Below are 20,629 nucleotides of genomic sequence, written 5' to 3'. Positions count from 1 at the left end.
CTGCTCCAGGCTCTCCTAAGGAGGACACTGTCCAGGGAAGCTTTGGGACCCTCTCCTGAGGAGGCAGAGGACTGGCTGAGATGATCTTTGACTCGGATTCCAGTTGGGATGGCTGTAAGGGGACACCTCAGGCAGAGCCAGGCAAACCGCAGGCTCAGGCTTTCTGGGAGCCAGAAGAGGGAGAGCCTCTGCTATGTAACCCTTTCAGCACCACGCCCAGGCAGGAGGCAGGACGCTGTCCTTTCTGACAGCCCTCGCCCTTTGACTTGGGAGAGGTGTGCTGCTAGAGAGGGGGGATTCCAGTGTCTGAATTCACTGTCTCTGGCCTTGGAAAAAAAAGAGCCAGCTGGTGCCGGCAGCCTGGGCTGTCAGTGTGTGTGGGAGGGGACGCTACTAGCCACCTGGGACACCCAGGTTTCTCTGACTGCAGCCTGCCCTGGCTGGGAGGCTCCTGGGCCACAGACTCCTGCAGCCAGGCACAAATGGTAGCTCCATAAAAGGTCTTCCCCCACATTGGTGGTGTCCTAGGCGGTTACAACTAGACCTTCAGGGATGGGGAGGCACAGGCAAACTGCCCGTCAGGTAGGGTGGGCGAGCGGGCCGGTGGGGTGCACTAAAGCAGTGGAGACAGACTGCAAAAAGCAGGAGCTCTTCCGACTCCGCGGGGCTGGCCAGCGGGCTTCATTTCGGTCCCTTCCTGGGCCCTGCTCTCGCTGTCTCCCCACCCCCATGCTGTCCTCAGCCTGGCCCTCGCTGGGGGATCTCTACTCCCCCTCCTCAATCCTGGCTCAGGCCCCCAGCCCAGCTCCAGCCCTCTCTCCTGGAGGAGGTCGTGGTGCTTCGTTTGGGCGCCGGTCCTGCCTCCCGCCGTGGGCCCCGGGAGGGGTCCTGGGCCAGACCCGGCCGCCCACAGCCCCCCGCAGCCGGGGCGGGTAAGGGCGTTGGGCGCGGGAGGGGAAGAGTTAAGGCTCGCCGCTCCCCTCCCCCGGAGGGTGTGACCGCCTATAAGAAAGGCGCCGCGCTCGGCACTGGGGCTGCAGGCGGCGGGGGCGCAGCGCGGCTGCGGAGAGCTTGAGAGCTCAGGCAGTCCCTGCCTCCGGCGCTTCGCACGCCTCGCATCGGTCCCACCGGCCGGGACCCCGGGGCAGAATGTCGGAGTCCAAGAGGAGGGGCCGAGGCCGAGACCCTAAGCACCGAGAGGGGAGGAAGCGGGAGCGCAAGCAGGAACTCCTACCCGGGGAGGAAGGTAGGGCACTACCTCGGCGCGCCCAGACACCCCGTTTCCCTGGGAGAAACCTGCCGCCCGCTCACCCGCCCCCAGCGCCGCGCGGGTGAGTCCGGGACTGGACGAGTGGCCACTGAGGTGACAGGCACCCTGCCCCCGTGCAAGCGGGTCTCTGCGGCTAGGCAGGCAAGGGACTGAGCACCGGAACCGGTCGGTGCCTGGGAGCGCCTGTCCGCCGGCCACCGCATCTTGATGGAGGGGGCGGGAAAGAGGCGCGACTTGCGCGGACCGGCCTGCAGGGGAGAAGCCCGCAGCTAGCAAAGTGGGGCTGGGAGCGATGGCCGAAAGACCACGGACTGGCAGACGCTGAGGGGGCTGGCCCGGCTGCAGCGCTCAGGGAGCTGTCACTGCCTTCCCGTCCTCAAAGTGTGCTCAGGGCTAGCTCCCACCCATGTGCCACACCTCCAGGAGTTCTGCTCAGCCATTGGAGCAGGAGCAGCTGCGCCTGCCAGCTCTTGAGAAGGGATGCCCTGTCCAGCAGAGCCCCAGGGAATAAAGAGCCACTGCTTCTGTGACAGGCATTTCCTTTAGATTTGGATCAGGCATCAGGCAGTTGTCCCCCTTTGGCCTTCAGGAGGGTGACTGCCTTGGTTTCTGGAAGGTGAGAAGGTGCTCTCAGCAGAGCCTGTGAGGCGACGTTGATGGCCTCCCTGGGCAGCTGCAGGGTGAAGGAGGGGTTCCCATTCAGTGACTGGTCTTGGGCTTCTCAGGGCTGGGCTTAAGATGTGCACGTCCTCCCCTCCAGGACTAGGCTTGCATTATTGGGGCGCTGTTAGGAAACCTCAGATTCTTGTTTCTTTTTTTGATTCTTCAGACCAGCATTTTATTAATGCCTATGTTGTACTAGTCAGCAGGCCAGGCATATTCAAATATTTCGTCTCCATTGACTCCTCATAATGAGCCTTGGGGTGGGCAATCCTAGCCCCATTGTACAGAGGGAGCAACTGAGGCTTACTGAGTTTGAAGTCACAAAGTAAGTTCCAGAGAAAGGTCTTGGGCTTCAAATCAGCATTCCTGAACAATGATGCCCATTTTACTGGATCTCTGTCCCTCACTGGGGTTCCTGCCAGAGCTGCAACATAAAAATGTCATCAAAAGAGCACTGGATTGGGAGATGGGAAGCTTCAACTGTGGTTGAGAATTTGGCCAAATTACTTTCCTTTTCTGAATTTCTGTGTTATGAGGGAGACGGGACTAGGAGTTAAATACTGCCTTCAGCCCAGTAGAGAGAAGAAACTAAGAGAAGTTAAAGCCCAGTCTGTGTTCTCTTCTTGAACAAAGCCTCTTGGCCCATTTCTGCTGGACAGTTGTGTCTGGGAGTCCTCCGTAAGGTAATGGACATTGTGGATCTGCCCTGATGGTACTAATGTGAGGCAGCTTAAGCTAGGTTCATGTCATGTGGGATGAGCTCCCATCTGAGATCTGAAGGAATTCAGGGTGCCTATTGTCAGGATCAGAATTCATGTATTTGACTCACTGAGCCACCCTGCTTCTCCCCACCCTATCATGCACATCCTAGTGTGGGCACCTTGGAAGGCTGGCTACATAAGGGCAATGTCGGGATTGCAGGAGCTGAGCTGGTAGCAAGCTACATGGGCTTCAGCAGGTGGGAATCAGTAGTGCCAGAAGCCAAGCAGCTGCAGAGTGTGGAGCATGCAAGTGTGGACCAAGCATTGGGGCAGAGGTGGCAGAGGGCTATCAACAGGAGCTGTCACAAGCCTCTCAATGATCTCTTCCAGCATCCTCTACTCTCGTGAGAAAGTCTTTCTTGATGTCTAACTGTAATCTCTCCTGCTATCTTTTCTTCTCTTGTTTCCTGCTTCCCGGTGGGTAGTTTTTAAGAAGGTTTCTTTCAAGAAATTGGCTGGTCAGCAGATACCAAACAGACCCAAGGCCTGAGCTAGAGGAATTTTGGAGACCTAGGACACTCTGAAACGGGGAGATCTTGGGGGAGGGTCATGCTCTGAAACAAGATATCAGAAGAAACCATGTTGGCAAGAAGCAACTGTCTTAAATCCTTGCTATGTCACTGGGGAGGGCAGGGGTCTAATTTCCAACTGCGGAGGATGAGTGCTTAAGTCAACAGTGGTGTTCAGAGCTGGCAGCCTCCCTCACAACTGCCCTCCAGGCTCATCTGAGACTGCAGGGTCCTCCTCTTTCATGTTTAGAGCACCCCCGCCAGGGAGAACAGACACTGGGCAGCTGGAGAAGGGTCTTAACCAGGGTGGGGCCACATTTGGTTGAAAGATTGGAAGGTAAAGATATGGAGAGTGTGAGCAAGTTATCCATTAAAATCTTCAGCTTAGACAGGGGAGGATATCTGGAGAGTGGGAGGGAAAAAGGAGGGAACATTAATTAATTGACTCCCCTGTCCCTGACCACACGTCCAGTAGCCCCCATCTGCTCCTTGGCAAATAGCAGAAGGGGTTCCCCTGTATTCAACAGACCCAGGTCAGCGTGGGGAAATGGACTTTTCCTCTGTCTCAACTCAGGAGCACGGGCGGGGCTGAACTGCAGGTATGAGCTCTGCTCCAGGACTCATTGAGAGATGGTGGGGCTGACGTCTGGTGTCCCTACCTGGGACTGGGCTCCCCTCACCTCCCATCTTCCCTGATCCCCAGGGACTGGGGTAGGGGTGGCTGGTTAGCCTTGCCAGCCATGGCAGCAGTGTTTGTGGGGAGGGGTGGATAATAAATTCACTCTGGTCCCTGGGGTCCAGCCTCTGTGTGTCCCAGGAGCTGCTGTCTCTGAGCCTCAGGAGATGTGCTATGCTCTCAGCTTTCAAGTTCTCCAGGACAGAACCTCAGCCCTCAGGCCCTGTGTCCCTGAGAATCCCGAGACGGGGAGAGCTGTGGATTAGGATAAGAGAAGGGGGAAAGCTGGCCCCAAAGACACTGATAACCCCTGAAAGTGCTGTGTTGTTTTGAAGAGTGACTTTGGAATTTGATTCTAAGTCACTGGCCTTTTTCGTGTGCCCCCTGGAAGGCCAGTCAGGGTTTGATGGAAAGCGTCCCTCTGTTGGAGCTCCCGTGTGAACTGGACTCTGTGTCTGCCCACAGCAGGGCAGGGGGCAGGCTTTGGTCTTCAGAGGAGTATGAAGGTGGATTAGCATCACTAGCTGAGCACTCTGGACACGGATCATTTGAGTGGGCGCAAAGAAATCCTTGCAAGGTCATTCTCTTTCATCTTTTCTATCTCCTGCCTTTGGTGAAGATAGCACCCAGACTCCTAGGATAAACTCCTGTCTTTAGACTGTCCAGGGTCAGGTCAGAGGTGGTCATGTGCCTGCCTGAGTGCACGTGGCTAAGCCACATCTGGCAGTTGTTTCTGGCAGCTGCCACCTCTGGCCTTGGCCCCTGGCTGACCCCGCTGTGCCGGGCACCTGGAGCGGTCCTCCCGGCCCTCTGGGGCTCAGCCTGTGCCTCACGCTCTGCTCCGGCTCCCTGGCACCTCGAGGTTCATTAGGAACAAGAACAACAAGCAGAGAGTGACTTTGTACTGCCCAGCAGGCTTTCATCCTGAGAGCTCAAAGCAGTTCACACACCAAGACTCATCAGTCCTCAGCCCAGGTCCCAGGCACCCAGTGATGGGGGCGATGGGACGGAGAGCCCTAGCTTTTCCAGACGGGACAGCAGTGGGGCTGGGAGCAAACAGGGAGTCATCTATGGTGGGAAATCAGGTGGCCAGTAGGTCTGGGATAGAAGTAAAACTGGACTGAGGGCTTCAGGCTGCAAACAAAGGGGAGAGTCTCCCTTAAGAGACTATGAGCTGGGCCCTTCTTTCTCTCAGGCCCTCTGGTCTGTGTGCTCTGTGAGCTGCTGGAAAAGAAACAGCAACTTCTTGGGAATAGAAGCCCTTGGACTTGGATATTGATGAGGATCCCTAAGTGATCCCCACTTCTGCCCTTGGTGCTGGGTGCTTCAGGGCTGGCTGACCTTAGGGTGGTGTCAGAGTGAGGATATATGGAGGAAAAAGTGGTGGCCCAGCATGGGCAGGCCCTCGCCCTGGCCTTGAGGGTGGGGTCTCCAGTGGGGCTACCAGGCCTGGTCCTAGCCCCACTCAGTCTTCCGAGTCTGCTCTGCATTCAGGCCCACAAGCCTGGTCTGATGGATAGTTGGTATAGGGAAGAGATTTGTTTTGTTATTGTTGTTTGTTTTTTTTTTAATGCTGGCAAAGCACTGCCAAAACTTGAGACCTGGGGCCCATCAGAACCATGGCCGTTATGTTTTCCCACTGTGTCTGAGCCTGCAGCACAGCATTTATAACTTTGCAGAGGCGAGTGAAGCATATGCTCTCCGTCTTCCTCCAGCCCAGGCCTGGCCCTGCCACCCATCCATTCACCAATACCTCTAGGTCCTGGCCACGCGGGAACTATACAAATGGCATGTGCTCTCATTCCTGTAGTGTGTTCAGTTCTGCAAACATTCACGGAGTTCCTCCCATGTGAGTAAACCAGAGCCCCTGCCCTCAAGAAGCTCAGACAGAGCTTTACACAAATGCCTGTGATTGGAACCAAGTGTAAAGCCAGAGATACATGCGGTGTATAATGAGGAAAGGGAGGGAGGGTGTAGGGAGGGCTTCACAGAGAAAGTGACGTTTGAGCTGAGCCTGGATGGTGAGCCGGAATTCACCAGGGTGAGAAAGGGCCTTCCAAGAGGTAGGAACATTTCATGCCCAACTTGCTTACAGCTGGATGGTGGGAGAGGAGCAGGGAGAAAGGAGGCAGCTGTCATTTACTGAGCACTTACTATGTGTCAGTCCTGATTCTATGAAGTTTAGGTACTATTTTATCATCCCCACTTTACAGATGAGAAAACTGAGGCAGAGAGAGAGTCCATGACTTGCCTGTGATCCAGCATGACTAAGTGGCAGCATGGGGTTATAGGCTCAGGTCTGCCCCCTGCCCTGCCTTGCCCTGCACAGTCCACCTGACTCCAGGCTCTTCCACAGTCTGGCCCCCCAAGAAGAACCAGTGAGGGGCATGGGTAGCTCTGTTTGTTGGTCCACTTGTTGGAGCAGGTCCTTCCTATCAAACAGCTGGTCAAATATTTACTTCCTGGGTTCTGGGGCGGGGTTGAAAGATGCAGAGATGAGCAGGTTGAGTCCCTGCCTTTACAGGGAGCTTGCAGTGTGACTGTGGCAGCAAAGTGTGAGCGGGAACAGGGGAGCACTGACCCAAGGGGCAGCGCAGGGCCCTGAGGTGGCACCAACAGTCAGGAGCTCTTGGGAAGCCTGAGGGTATTAATGTCGAGTAGTCCAGCCATAAACCAAGCTCAGGGTCCAGAGAGCCCAGTGGGATCTAGCATCAGTCTGGGCAGTTTTCAGGTCCTTTTTTTTTTTTTTTTTTGGCACCCCCTGTGCAAAAGATGAATGTCTTAGTCGGTGGGGACCTGGTGGAAAGCATAAACTTAGAACTTGCTAATAATGCAAGTTCATGGGCCCCACCCCCTGACCTTCTAAATCAAAACAGTGGGGATGGGGGCCACCATGTGTGTTTCAGCAAGCCCTCTGGTTGACTGTGATGCATGCTGAAGCATGAGAACTGCTGGTTAAGCTGTGGCCCAGCCTCCCAGGCCAGAGCCAGCCCCACAGCGCCTGTGCCAGGCATCATGCTGGGGGGCTGCCAGGGGAATGGGGAATGGGGTCGCCACCTTGTGGGCTGAGAAGGGAGCAACAGGGACTTCCCTGGTGGTCCAGTGGCTAAGACTCTGCACTCCCAAGGCAGGGGCCCGGGGTTTGATCCCTGGTTGCGGAACTAGAGTCCACATGCCACAGCTAAGACCTGGCATAGCCAAAGCAATAAATAATTTTAAAGAAGGGGGCAACAGAGGGTATTTGGGAAATACAGTGCAATCCCAAAGATACACTGCTAAATGGTGTGTAAGAGAGAGAGACCCACAGAGTCAAACAGGTTTTCTGAGTGTCAGGCTTGTGAGTTCAGACTTCTCTGAAACCACGTGGAGTGAAGAGTTCTGAGCAGGAGACCGACCTAGTCTCCCAGAGCTGCTCTTGAGGCATGTCAGCCACCACCAGTTTGTAGAAGGAGTGGCAAGGAGAGGGGACACCCAGGGCTCTTTCCACTTCCCAGCCAATCAGTCGGGACATGGGCTTGGTGATGGTGGGTGGAGGGCATGCAGGCTTTGCCTCTGGACAGCTCACCAGCTGGCAGCAGTCTAGAAGGATTCTGGCTGGAGTTTGGGCCTTGCCAGAGGTCTGTGACTTCTGGCGCAGCTGGGCAAGGCTGGATCTGGGCTCGTGGGCTAGTCCCTTCCCTGTGCAAATGGGGAAACTGAGGCCCAGAGAAGTTCACAAACCAATGAGGTAAAGAGTTTGGCAGCTACAAGGCCAGAGAACTTCTTTGTTGGCTCAGACAGTAAAGAATCTGCCTGCAATTCAGGAGACTTGGGTTCCATCTCTGGGATGGGAAGATTCCCTGTAGGAGGACATGGCAATCCACTCCAGTATTCTTGCCTGGAGAATTCCATGGACAGAGGATCCTGGCAGGCTACAGTCCATGGGATCACAAGTTGGACATGACTGAGCGACTGAGCACAGACACAGACAGGCCAGAGAAAGAACAACAGCTCCTAAGACTTGGCCCCTTCTCTTGCCCACCATGCCCCGTGTCTCAGTTCCCCGAGGGCCACGTGGTCTCCTGCCCTGGCCAGCCTTTGAACCGTTTGCCTGGAACACTGTCTCCCTCCTCTCGGTCGCCCTTCAGGCCCAGCACAGGCTTTGTTTCCTCTGCAGAGCCCTTCCTGGCCCTCAGGGTGAAGAGGGAGGTGTATGTCTGTGTCCCCATGGCCCCCAGTGCCCCCCCCCCATCACAGTGCCCCCACTCAGCTAGAATCTCCACCAGGGAGACTGTGTTACATGACCCTCAGCTCCCGAAGTGAGTACCTGGTACATGGTTGAGTGAATCCGTGAAGGAGGCTGTTAACAAGCTCTTTCACCCCTGTAGATGCACACGTCTGGCACCTTCTCAATTTGAGGAGGAACAGTCTCATGGGAAGAGGCTGCCCTGACTGAGCCCCCTGCCCATGGCCACGAGCCCCTCAGCGCTCAAGCAGCCTGGTGGGCTGAGTGCATAGTCTTTCAGGGAGGCCCCGATTGCACCATCTGCTCTGTGGTCCTAGGGCAGATCCCTGTTTTGGCCGAGGAGGAAGGCAAGGACCGAGTTGTGGAGGAGCATCAGGTGGGAAAGGGCTCTGGGATTAGCCATCGAAGGACTCCACCCTCCCGAGTACTGGCGGCAGTCTTGATCTGGACCACTGTGAGGCCTCATCTGTCACAGCCCAGCCTTACATCATTAATTCATCTGTTGAGCCAGTGATGAGTGAGCGAGTACCTACTTGGTGCCAGACACCAGGAATCTAGCTATGTTCCCACATGTCCCCTTCCCAAGGGCCCCATAGTCTAGAAAGATAAGAACCCAGGTCCCTCCAAGGTAGAAAGCCACCCTGTAGGGCAGAGAATCTGTGCGAGGCGGAGGCTGTGCCTGGCTGGGTTGATTAGAGAAGGCAGTGGCATCTGAGGTGATCTCAAGGGATTTAGATTAAGAACTGCCAGTTGAGCTGTCTCTCTTTTCCAGGCACTGTGCTAAGTTCTTGACATTCATTATCCCCATTCAATTCACACCACAATCTTAAGAGGTGGGTGAGATTATCTCTGTTTTACAGACAAGGAACTAAAGTCTTAGAGACGTTAAGTAACTTGTCTAGTTATACAGGACACTGGGCAGATCAGAATGTAAGCCGAAACCAGTCTGACCCCCAGCCTCTGACACTCTCAGCTGTGCTTCTGTGGGGAAGGCCGTGGTAGGAGGGCATGCACAGGGGGCATGGGGGCAGGCAGAATCCAGAGCAAGTTCTTTTGGGGATCAGCCTGGAATATACAATTCCTACAGGGATGGGTTGGGGGAAGCACAGAGGTGTATGGGAAGGGGTCCATTCACTGACCGAGCAAGCTCCCTCTGAAGGCCCTGGCTTCCAGCCAAGGCAGACCAGCAGCCTCCCTTCTACAGACATCAAGGAGCCAAAGAAGGTTTCTTGAGTGTTGGAGAGGCACACAGAGGTGAATATTCCCCATGTCCACTGCTAGTGGAGTGGTGCGGGGGGATGAGGAGCAGTGTAACCTGAACCCCAGACAATGGAGGGTTATGAGTGTGAGGCTTGGTGGAAGGTGATTGATCTCCACCATTGGGGAAGGTCAAGAGAAACACAGAGTTGTCACAGATGACAAGGTGATTGAAAGAGGGAACCGAGGATAAAGAACCATCTCTGGAGAAAAAAAAAAACGGAGAAACTGGTTTTCCACACGCTGTGCATGAGCTAGTGATGAAGATCCAGGCAGCATGTGTTTTAGGGTAAGTTCTTTCCAGCCCCGCTCTGTCTCACTAATCTGGACCACAAGGACTGCATCTCAGCTCTCCCAGACTCCAGAGGCCAAGACTCTCCAAGGATAACTTGCAGGGAGGGTGGCCAGGCCTTTGGCATCGTGGACCCCCTACACCCACTGAGGCATCTGCATTTGGTACACACGTAGGCTTTACCTGTATAAGGCTAACTAAGACCTTTCCCCTAAAACCCAACATTTCTCTGATTTCCTGTATTTTTATTTTATCTTAAGAATCCACATGAACTTGACATTGTACTCCATCATAGGTCTGTTTGTTTTAATACAAAGATGCTGCTTTTCCTTACTAATGAGCTTGGCAAACCCTTCAGAAAGAAGCCCTGAGGTCATCGTGCGGCTTTGCATTGCAACCCAGTTTGAGAAGCCAGTCTTGTCTGGTGTATAAAGTAACTCCCTTTTCTCCACCCGCACTTCATTTTCCCCTGACTTGGAGCCTCAGGAACAACTTTCTGCAGCCAGGCTGATGAGGTGGGAGGTGCAGACCTGTCCCAGAGGGGAACAGGGCTCTGGGATCCCTTCCTCAACTCTCTCTCTCTCTCTCTCTCTGGCTTCCTCAAGCAAGGGATGGCCTAGTCCCTTAGCAGCAGGCCTTCTCCACAGTGTTCCCTGAGACCAGGGCCCATCCTTTTCCAGTGAGGAGATTAAACAGAGTTGGGCAATTGATAAAGTCCTCCCCACACTGTCATCTCTGCTTTGTCCCTCCCTCTGCCACCAGAAGCCAGAGAGATGATAGTCTCTTCCATCCCTCCATAGAGAGCATTCGGAGAAGGCAACAACACCCCACTCTAGTACTCTTGCCTGGTAAATCTCATGGACGGAGGAGCCTGGTAGGCTGCAGTTCATGGGTCGCAAAGAGTCTGATAGAACTGAACGACTTCACTTTCACTTTTCACTTTCGTGCCCTGGAGAAGGAAATGACAACCCACTCCAGTGTTCTTGCCTGGAGAATCCCAGGGATGGGGGAGCCTGGTGGGCTGCTGTCTATGGAGTCACACAGAGTCGGACATGACTGATGTGACTTAGCAGCAGCAGCATAGTGTTCTCTTACCCCAGCCTCTAAAACAGGCAGAGTATGGTTTATAGATGAGTTAACTGAGACCCAGAAAGGCTAAACAACTTATTTACAGGCAGACAGCTAGAAAATTGGGAGATGTGTGGTGTCTTGGGTTGACACTCTCTCCTCTGTTAGCACAGCCTCCTCTTGCCAACTCTAGGTGTCTGGCCTGTGCCCCAAGCACTGGTAAGAACCAGGGACTCTGTGCATCCACGCTGATGCAACCCCAGGAAATGGCACCTCTGCTCTGTGAACGTGTGCAGTCTCCCCAGACATAGGCGACGTCCCCCGCAGCCCTCCATCTCTGCTGCTCGTGTCCCCATGTCTCAGCCCTGGGCCTAGGTGAGGAACTGCAGGGTATACCAGCCTGACTCCCAGGGCTAGGCATCCCTGTCTTGGGAGGGTCCTCAGGAGGTGGCATTCCTGTGAGGCCGCCAGGCTTCTGGCAGAGGGGGCTGGGGGACAGGATGGACACAGTGTCAGCCCTGGCGGTTGGGCCGGGCCTGTTCTCACCCTGCCGTCACACTGTCAGGTTGGGCATCAGTGGGTGGGTACTTCTGTATGGGCAGGAAGGAGCCATCCCATGTTTAAGGCAGGAACCATCCTGTTGGTCTTGGAGCTGCCAAGCCTCATGTCCTCCCCTTCTTCTTACCCTCACTCATGGACCAGCATCTGCCTCCCCGCTCTAGCTCCATCCCCAGCCAGCCCTGGCCCCTCTTCTTTGCCTTATAGCTGAGGTGCCAGGCCCCTGGCCTGCCAAGCTAACAGCCCATTGGGTCTGGTCTGGCTTTCACAGGCGTACCCAGGGAGGCTCTGCCCCCTTCCAGCTTCAATGGTGCCCGACAGCAGCAGCCACGTTACCTTGCTCAGCACCGTGTCCCTGGTGCCTGGTACATCACAGGGACTGAGGTGGACATTTGTTGAATGGTGTGAGAAGAGGGCAAGCCAAGCCCAGGCACCAGGCTGGGCATGGTTGGCTGAGGAAAGATGGCTCAGGGAAAGCCAAGAGGCCCAGCAAGTCGCATTCCCCTTGTGAAGCCTGGCCTGTGGATACCAAATGGCTCTGCCACCGGCCCCGGGGAGACATACCTGACGGCCTGTTTCAGGGCAGGCCCTCTGTGCTCCCTTAAGCCAGCTGTGTTTTTAGTTGTTGTTGTTTCTTCTTTCTTCCTCATTTGAACTTGGAGTCTGTAATTAACCTCCCATAGGTCACAGTCACTCTTTGGGTGGGAGAGGGGTGGGGGGGCTGGCCCACAGTCCGCCAGCAGCAGGCCAGTGGGAGACTTTGATGCCAGGCAGGCTGGTCGCATTGTCTCTAGGTGTTGCCCCGCAAAGGGGACTGCTCAGCCTTAGTCATGAGGTGAGGATCATTAACCCTTTTAAGAGCCCGCTGCCCCTGCCCCCTGGTTGTCGGGAGGAAGGCCAGGTCCTCCTGGCTGGGCTGCCTGGCCCTATCCCGGGCGTCTGTCTTGCTCTCAGATCTCTGCAGGCTCCGCACCCACCGCCCACTGCCGAGAGGAATGAGGTCAAGCTGCTGGCAGCAGCGGTACCTCCTGGCCTCGGGGCTGGGATGTGGGAAGGGAGCACCCCTGGTAGTCCTTACTGGTGTTGTTATCTTCAGTGAGGTTCTTTCTGGGGACTCCCTGTCACACGGATGTGGGCCAGATGCCCTGGCTTGGCATCAGGTGGTGAGAAAGCAGAAGCCCCCAAATAACCATGACCCAACTGTGGCAGCTGAGCTGTGCCTGAAGGTTTTACAGGATCCCTCCTCAAGGGAGGTCTTTTTGTGGAGACCTGGGTCATCCTTGGGGTATGACCAGCATTGGCAGGCTGGTAAAGAACCAGCCTGCCAATGCAGGAGACATGAGTTAGATCCCTGCGTCGGGAAGATCCCCTGGAGGAGGGCATGGCAACCCACTCCAAAATTCTTGCCTGGAGAATCCCATGGACAGAGGACTGGCAGGCTACAGTCCATAGTGTCGCAAAGAGTCAGACACAACTGAAGCGGCTTAACATGTACCCATGGGTCATTCTTGAGAGACTTTCTTCTTGTTAGAAAACTGCCAGAGGAGCTCTCCCCGTACCCCGACACCCTGAGAGCCCTAGTCCTGCTGTTTGGTTGTTGTTCAGTTGCTAAGTTGTATCTGACTCTTTCCAGCCCATTGACTGTAGCCTGCCAGGGTCCTCTGTCCGTGGGATTCTCCAGGCAAAAATACTGGAGTGGGTTGCCATGCCCTTATGCAGGGGATCTTCTTGACTCAGGGATCGAACCAGTGTCTCCTGTATTGACAGGCAGATTCTTTACCACTGAGCCACCTGGGAAGCCCAAGTCCTGCTGTTCAGGTGGTCCGTAAGTGGCAGGACTACGAAGTGAACAAAGTGACCCCTCAAGGAGGATGGGAGCTCAGGGCTTGGTCTGCGGAGGAGACATTAGGGGCATGAAGGGCAGGCTGACCAACACCCAAGGATCATCAGCATGCTGCCTGCCCCTCCCCTGTGAGGAAGGCACAGCCCCAGGGAAGCAGGGTGTTGGGAATCTCCACTCCCTTCTTTCAAGCACAGATTTTCCTCTTCTTCCGCCTAATGCCTCTCATCTGTCCATTTTCCTGCGTGCTGGGCCTTTGAGGATCCCCTCTCTTTGTGGGGAAATACTCACAAACTCTCAGGACTCTGACACCCCCTCCCTTTGGCCGCAAAGCTGAATTTATAGAGAAGTTTATGGCAATATTGTTAATATCAGCAGAACGTTGGAGACAAACAGATTCATCTGAACAATGAAATATTATGCAACCTTAAAAATAATTTAGATCTATATTTCTAGATTTGGGGAGATGCCTTTATAATATGCTAACCAAGAAAACAAGGATATAAAAATGTTTTCAAGAGAAAAATCTTGCAGGAGTTATTTGAAAATGTTGTCAGTGGTTTTCTCTCTGATGGTAACTGAATGGATCGAAATGTGCTTTTCTTTTTCCTTGTATTGTGTAATTTTTCTACAACAAAAATGTATCTCTTATGTAACAAAACAGTACCAGAAAGGGACAAGCTAAGCTCCTTGGTGGGTGGGAGCGGATACTCCACAAGAGGCTGGGTCATTTCTTTCTGGCACACAGCACTCCATGAACACAGTTGGGTTGCCTCAGCTTTTGTCCTGAGAGATCCAATCCACCCCAGGAAGTCTGTTTCTTTGCTTGGTTCAGCTCTGACCCCAAGACACTCTAGGGACACAGAGCCGTGGTCCCTATATGGCAAACTAGCATTGCCCTTTGGGCCCTGGGCCATAAAAGACATCCAAACAATACCAGACCCCACTCAGAGAGGGTGCCCAGGCCAAGGCTGGAGCTGGCCCCCTCATGTCTGATGCCCTGTAAGCTCCATCTTCAGCCCTTCAAAGATCTGCTGTGTCCACAGCCTCTTAGCCTTGTCCCAGGTGTCCCCAGCATCTGGTACTGAATCCATGGGATGCAGTGGGAGAAGCAATGGCAGCTCAGGATTAGAACAAGCTTAAAATACAGAAAGGAAAGGAAGACCATGTCATTCCCCAGCCTGTAAGTTCTGATACTTTCCATCACATCTACAAAGCTCCAGGGCCATATTGGCCAGGTTGTCCACACTCCTCATGGCAGAAAGCCTGACAGGGCTCCAGGCCCAGGAGTGAGGGTGCAGGGGTTCCCTGGGCATTGTTCCCAGTACCACCTGCAGAGTGTGCTCCCTGAGCTGCCGCCCGGCTCTCCAAGGGTCTTGCCTGAAGCAAAAAAGTGCAGCCTGTTCTTATGGTCCTCTTCCTTTCAAAACACCCATCCTTGACTTTCAAAGAGCCATGAACTAAAATGTCTGAGAACCAGGACTGGACTCTGCTAGAGCAGGATACATAGTTTTCAGAGGATGCTTGTGGGGAATCGTTAAGAGACATAAAAGAAGATTCTTCATAAAGAACACAGCATGATTCAAATGTGTGGTTGTTTTTATTTTGTCATCCTTTAGAACAGTGCTAATAGGAATATAATACGATCTACATAGGTAATTTAAAAATTTCTAGTAGGCACATAGGAAGTCAGGGGTGGGGAGGCAAAACAAACTCAGACTTCACATCCTCACTCACACAGCTTCATGTCAGTCACGGGGCCTTCTCTCAAGGCTCCCCTGTCTTCCATAATCTTTTAGCCACCTAGGCCTCTATTATCCCTTAAATTCACTAAGCTCATTCCCCGCTCAAGGCCTTTATCTGGGAGCTCCTTCTGGCCTCATGTTTCCTGAGATTGTTTGCTATTATATATTCTCCTCCCTCTAATGTAGGCTCCCTAAAAGCAGGACGTTTATCTGCCTTGTTCACTACTATACACTCAGGACCCAGGACAGTGCCTGGCATATAATAGGGTAAATGAATGAATGAATGAATGAATGGGGAACAAGCGAACCAGATGGGATTGCTCTAAAGTAAGAAGACTGTCAAGAAGTAGCTGAATGACAGAAGAGTTTCACCAGATGGGGTGGCTCCTTACGATCTGGGTTTCCCACGGTGGCATGGAACAACCTTGAAGCCCCCTGATCCCGGGTCCTCTGAGTTGCGGTCATGCCTGCTGTCTCTGGATCAGTCTCTGTGCCGCCATCACTGCGACTGGGAAGCAGTAGGCACGGGCTCAGGGCTCAGTACTGCACCAGGACTCCTGTCAGGAAGCACCGCCTCTTCCCACCAGATAACCCCCCATCCCCACCCTGGCTCACTCGGAGGAAGGGGGCCTGGGTCAGGAGGGTAGGGTCAGGGGCTTCCCTCATCTCAGAACTGCAGGGAATATCAACACTCTCCAAGCAAGGAAAGGAGGCACCTTAGAACCTGAGAAGAGCTCTCTGTGTCCTCAGTTCATGAGGAGGGGGTGGAGCCTAGTTGTAGGTGACCAGGTCACCAGGTGACCAAGAGGTTAGACCACTAGGTGCCAACCCAGCCTTGGAGTCAAGCCACCTCTAAAGATGTGTTCATCTTGCAGCCAGACACTGAGCTCCACATTTATGTGCTTTTGCTTACAGTATGTTACATATTTATTATGTGCTTTTAAAACCTGCATACCTGGACCCCCTCTCACAAGTCCTGCTTCAGAATGTCCAAGAAAACGTCCCAGGCACCAACATACTAGCTTCCTAGTTGATTCTTGATAGCTCAGTTAGTAAAGAATCCGCCTGCAATGCAGGAAATCCCAGTTCGATTCCTGGGTCGGGAAGATCTGCTGGAGAAGGGATAGGCTACCCACATCACTGTTCTTGGGCTTCCCTTGTAGCTCAGCTGGTAAAGAATCCGCCTGCAATGCGGGAGATCTGGGTTCGATCCCTGGGTTGGGAAGATCCCCTGGAGAAGGGAAAGGGTACCCACTCCAGTGTTCTGGCCTGGAGAATTCCATGGACCATACAGTCCATGGGGTCGCAAAGAGTCGAACACAACTGAGCGACTTTCACTACTACTACTACCATTTGGTTCTCATTAGCATCTAGGGTTGACAATTATTGATAAAGAGTGACTGGGGTCCCCAGAACAAGCAGTAGGAGGATGGTGGGGTGTAGGCTAGGGGGAAGGGTGCTGAGGCAGGGCTTCAGTCACATTAGAATAACGAAGTTCCAGAAAGTCCCACAGATTGAAACACATAAAACCTCACAAAAAAAAACCCCACACAAAACCTCAAAAAAAAACAAACAAACAATAAACTAGCATTTTAAAATGTAAGGAGCAGATAACGAGAGGAAAATATTATAGCAAAAGGTGAACAACCTTAATATTTATAAAGAACTCTTACAGATTAGTAAGAAGATGAGCACCTGATAGAAAAACAGAGTACAGACAAGAACAGGCAATTCAAAGAGAAGAAATACAATGAGCCAGTACACTTAGGAAAAGCAGTCAGCTTCACCAGGGGGAATCAAAAAAATGCAAATCAAACAACAAAGAGGCATCGTCTTTTGCCTAGCTAATTGGCAGAGATTAAATACATGATAATACCTAGTGTTGGTGAGGGTGTGGAAAAAACAGGCACCATCATTCACTGGTGGGAGGGCAGACTGGAGCAGCCTTTCCAGAACACAATTTGGCAACATGTAAAACTGAGGAAGATCCCACCCCTTTCTGACGCAGCAATTCCACTTTTAGGAAGATTGCCTTAGGAAATAATGGTGGATAATAATAACAATAATAGCCAACCTTTCTTAAATGCTCTGTGCAGGCCAGGCTTTACATACCTTATCTCATATAATCCTCCCAGTCATCATCCCATGAGGTAGGAGCTGTTTTTATCACTTCTGAGGAAACTGAGGCCCAAAAGGATTAAGACAATGGCCTGAGGACTTCTAGTAGCTCAGATGGCAAAGAACTCGCCTGCTAATGCAAGAGATGCAGGTTCCATCCCTCAGTCCAGAAGATCCCCTGGAGAAGGAAATGGCAACCCATTCCAGTATTCTTGCCTGGGAAATCCCATGGACAAAGGAGCCTGGCAGGCTATAGTCCATGGGGTCACAAAAGAGTCGGACCCGACTTAGCAACTAAACAACAACAACAGAGTATATAGAACTAACAAGTTGCAACGCCTGGATTTGACTCCAGGCAGTGTGAGTCAGGAGCCTCACTGCCCGTACAGCAGAATACACTGGATATGTATCAATACAAAGGATGATGTGCACTGAATATATACACTGGATAGAGCTGCAAGAATATTCTTCTGGGCTTGTTTGTGATGAGGTGTAGTGAGGCAGGGGAGACTGTATGTTAAATTCCCCCACAATGGGAACTGGTTACATTATGGTGTACCCATATAGGAATATTATGTAACCTTGAAAATGGTGCTACAGAAAAAACTGTGTGTGAATCCTAGGGGGTTTTGTTTGTGCTTGAAAGATCTCTGAAAGGACATAAAAGGAGCTGATAGAATTGATTGCCTCCTAGAAAGGCAACTGTGTGGCCATGGTCAGAAATCAGGAGACTTGTGTAAGTCATATACCATTTTTCACTTGTTGAATTTTAAATCATGTGAATGTAATATTTATTAAAATATTTAAATACCTATAAATACACACACACACAAGTTAGGTTCTAGAACTTATTCCACATAACTTTACTTCCTTGAAATGCTATTAAGGGTTCCCCCAAAAGCTCCAGGACTCTTACTTGGGGAATCATATTGAAGCTGATGAAGAGACTTCTTTAATGCGTACTTGCAGGTTTCCCAAACTGAGTTGCTCATGGAACCATTTTCTTAGTTAATGTCTCTTATCCTCTCTCTGGAGATGACTGCCTTATAATTTGGGAATTATTTGTTATTATTTGGGAATTATTTGTTATTAATAATTAATGCCAAGGTGAAAGGCTTACAGTGTTTCATTAAATGAAAGAAACATGTTACTGGCACTGGTCCCACTTTGTTTAAAAATAGATGTGTAGGTGTGGTATATGTGTGTTTTGCTTATGAGTTCTAGGATAATGGATGATTTTAGTTTCTTCTTTTATCCATTTGTATTTTTTAATTTTCAAAAATGAACAAAACCATTTCACAAGCACCATTTTTTGAGTCTATGTACTGTATTTTTTAAGGCTTTGGGATCCCTTTCTTTCCGTGCACCTCATTCTCTGTATGTGCGGCGTGCTCAGTAGCTTCAGTCATGTCCGACTTTTTGCAACCCCAGGGACTGTAGTCTGGCAGACTCATCTGTCCATGAGATTCTCCAAGCAAAAATACTGCAGTGGGTTGCCATGCCCTCCTTCAGGGAATCTTCCCAGCCCAGGGATCGAAACCACGTCTCCTGTGTCTCCTGCATTGCAGGCAGATTCTTCACTTGCTGAGCCACCAGGAAAGCCCCCACTCTCATCTACTCCCTACTGAAAGCAGCAGCCCAGGGTTAGGTTCACTGAGAGGCCCCCATCTATAGCAAGGGGGGCTATCTGTCTTTATCTGTCTTTATCCAGGGCCAGCTCAAGCTCTGGCCTGAGGTGGTAGGGGATGGACCAATGGCCAAATGGGGTCTGCTGTCACTAGACAGCTCTCTGGCCCCAGCAGACCCTACCTTCAACCAGGTTCCTCAAATAGAGATAATGAGGCTACAGAATCAGACACCAGCCGGGTGCAACCCTGATACATTGCACATCCAGGCACCTGGGCTTTGGTCCCAGCTCTGGGCTGCCTGGCTATGTGACCTTGGCCAAGTTTCTTAACCTGAATGTCATCATCACCCTTTGAGTCAGCATGCCGCTTGCCTTACAGAGCTCAGTGACCAAATGAGGGCACACACAAAGGCATTGGTGTCCTGTCAAGGGCTGTCCCAGTGGAATTATTACACACTCAGCAGGGAACATGGGCTTGCCATCACCTTCCTAAGAACAGAGTACTTTTTTCTTTTCTTTTTTTAATAGGTTGGTAGAGGGAGGGGAGCAAGGAGATGAAACATGGGAGACTGGGGCGTGTGGAAATAGAATGGTGTTCAAGACAAAGAGGAGAAGCCTTTTAGCTTGACATTTGCAGCCCCGCAGCTCTGGTTGGGCCCATGTCCCCCGGCCCCACCCCACACACAGCCATGCCACTTCACACATGCAGGTCAGCTCACATCACCGACCATTGCGATTCTGATAAACCACAGCTTAGACCACCTCCCTCCCTTCCAGCTCCCCCATCCTTTGATTTTGAGCTGAGTTAGCTGTTCCCCAGCCTCCACTGGGGGCACACCTCTGGGCTTCAGCACCCCAAAGCCTCCATGACTGCTATGATGCTAGGTTCCAGCTCCTCTGCCAGACTGGATTTCCTGAGGGCAGGAGCTGTATCTGTCATTCTGGTCCACCTGTCTCCTCTAGGTCCACCATGGGCCTGCGGGTCTGGGACGAGAATTAGATCATAAGCACTGAAGTCCAGGAGACCTGGGTTTGAATTCCAGCTTCATCCCCTTGGGGAAGTGACTTCACTCTGAGCCTCAGTTTTCCCCATCTGTAAGTGGATTTCATCCTTGCAGTGAACTCACAGGGTTATTTTCATCAGTTAATGTGTATAAAGCTCTGAAGACCATTCCAGGCATGAAGGAAAACTCTCCATCGGTGGTACTCACACTGACAGCATCACAGACCCTTGGTGAAGGCTTGTTGATTTGCACTAGGAAACGGCACCAGGAAGGGTGGTTCCCCAGGATCAAACCCCACCTCCCCTAGAACAGTGGCCCTATCCCCACTGTGCATGCTTGGTGCTGTCTCAGCACCTCCACACTCACCTCCTGCCTTGTACCCCCACAGCCACTCGGCCCAAGCTGAAGAAGATGAAGAGCCAGACGGGACAGGTGGGTGAGAAGCAATCGCTGAAGTGCGAGGCAGCAGCGGGTAACCCTCTGCCCTCCTACCGCTGGTTCAAGGACGGCAAGGAGCTCAACCGCAGTCGGGACATCCGCATCAAGTATGGCAATGGCAGGTGAGCAACATCCCTCCCTCCGTCTGCCAGCCGCCCTGCCTCCTTCCTGCACGGAACCAGTTCCCATCTCCCTTTTTTGTGGCTCCCAGTTTCTCCTTCCAGCTCTGGCATGCTGCCCCAGTGTCTTGCAGATGGTAGCCCCTTAATTAACATCACTGGATGGATGAAGGCCATTTGAATGTCAAAGTCAGCTTTAACTGTGAAGTCCCATCTTGTCCATAAAACTTTTCAAAGGACTCACAGGGTCTGAAGCCCACCACTGGGCAGTCTTTGGTAAAGGACTCTGATCTATAATGTGTCTAGGAGGTCATGGGTGATGATGCACCAGTTCCTCAGCTCAGCAAGCTGTCACTGGGCAGGGAGCCAGGTGAGGGGAGGGGCCCATGGCTTTGACTGGTGTCAGAGGAATCTCAGACAGCTCGCCTGTGACTTGGAGATTGTCTTAAGTCTTTGAGT

General features: G+C 52.4%; 1 protein-coding gene across 4 annotated transcripts in view; it reads left to right on the top strand.

The window, feature by feature from the left end:
- NRG2 (neuregulin 2) overlaps positions 1 to 20,629 on the top strand; it is a 195,113-nt gene that overhangs the window by 132,769 nt on the left and 41,715 nt on the right. For 3 of the 4 annotated variants that reach the window (XM_061423650.1, XM_061423647.1, XM_061423648.1), the window contains exon 2: positions 20,002 to 20,173. In XM_061423650.1, coding sequence (XP_061279634.1) covers positions 20,002 to 20,173 — 172 coding nt within the window. Of the gene's footprint in view, positions 1 to 1,010; positions 1,247 to 20,001; positions 20,174 to 20,629 lie in introns of those variants that run through there. The other variant, XM_061423651.1, reaches the window with a different exon arrangement.

This window comes from Bos javanicus, chromosome 7 (assembly GCF_032452875.1).
Source record: "Bos javanicus breed banteng chromosome 7, ARS-OSU_banteng_1.0, whole genome shotgun sequence".
NCBI lineage: Eukaryota > Metazoa > Chordata > Mammalia > Artiodactyla > Bovidae > Bos > Bos javanicus.
This window is presented reverse-complemented; position numbering and strand designations above follow the sequence as displayed.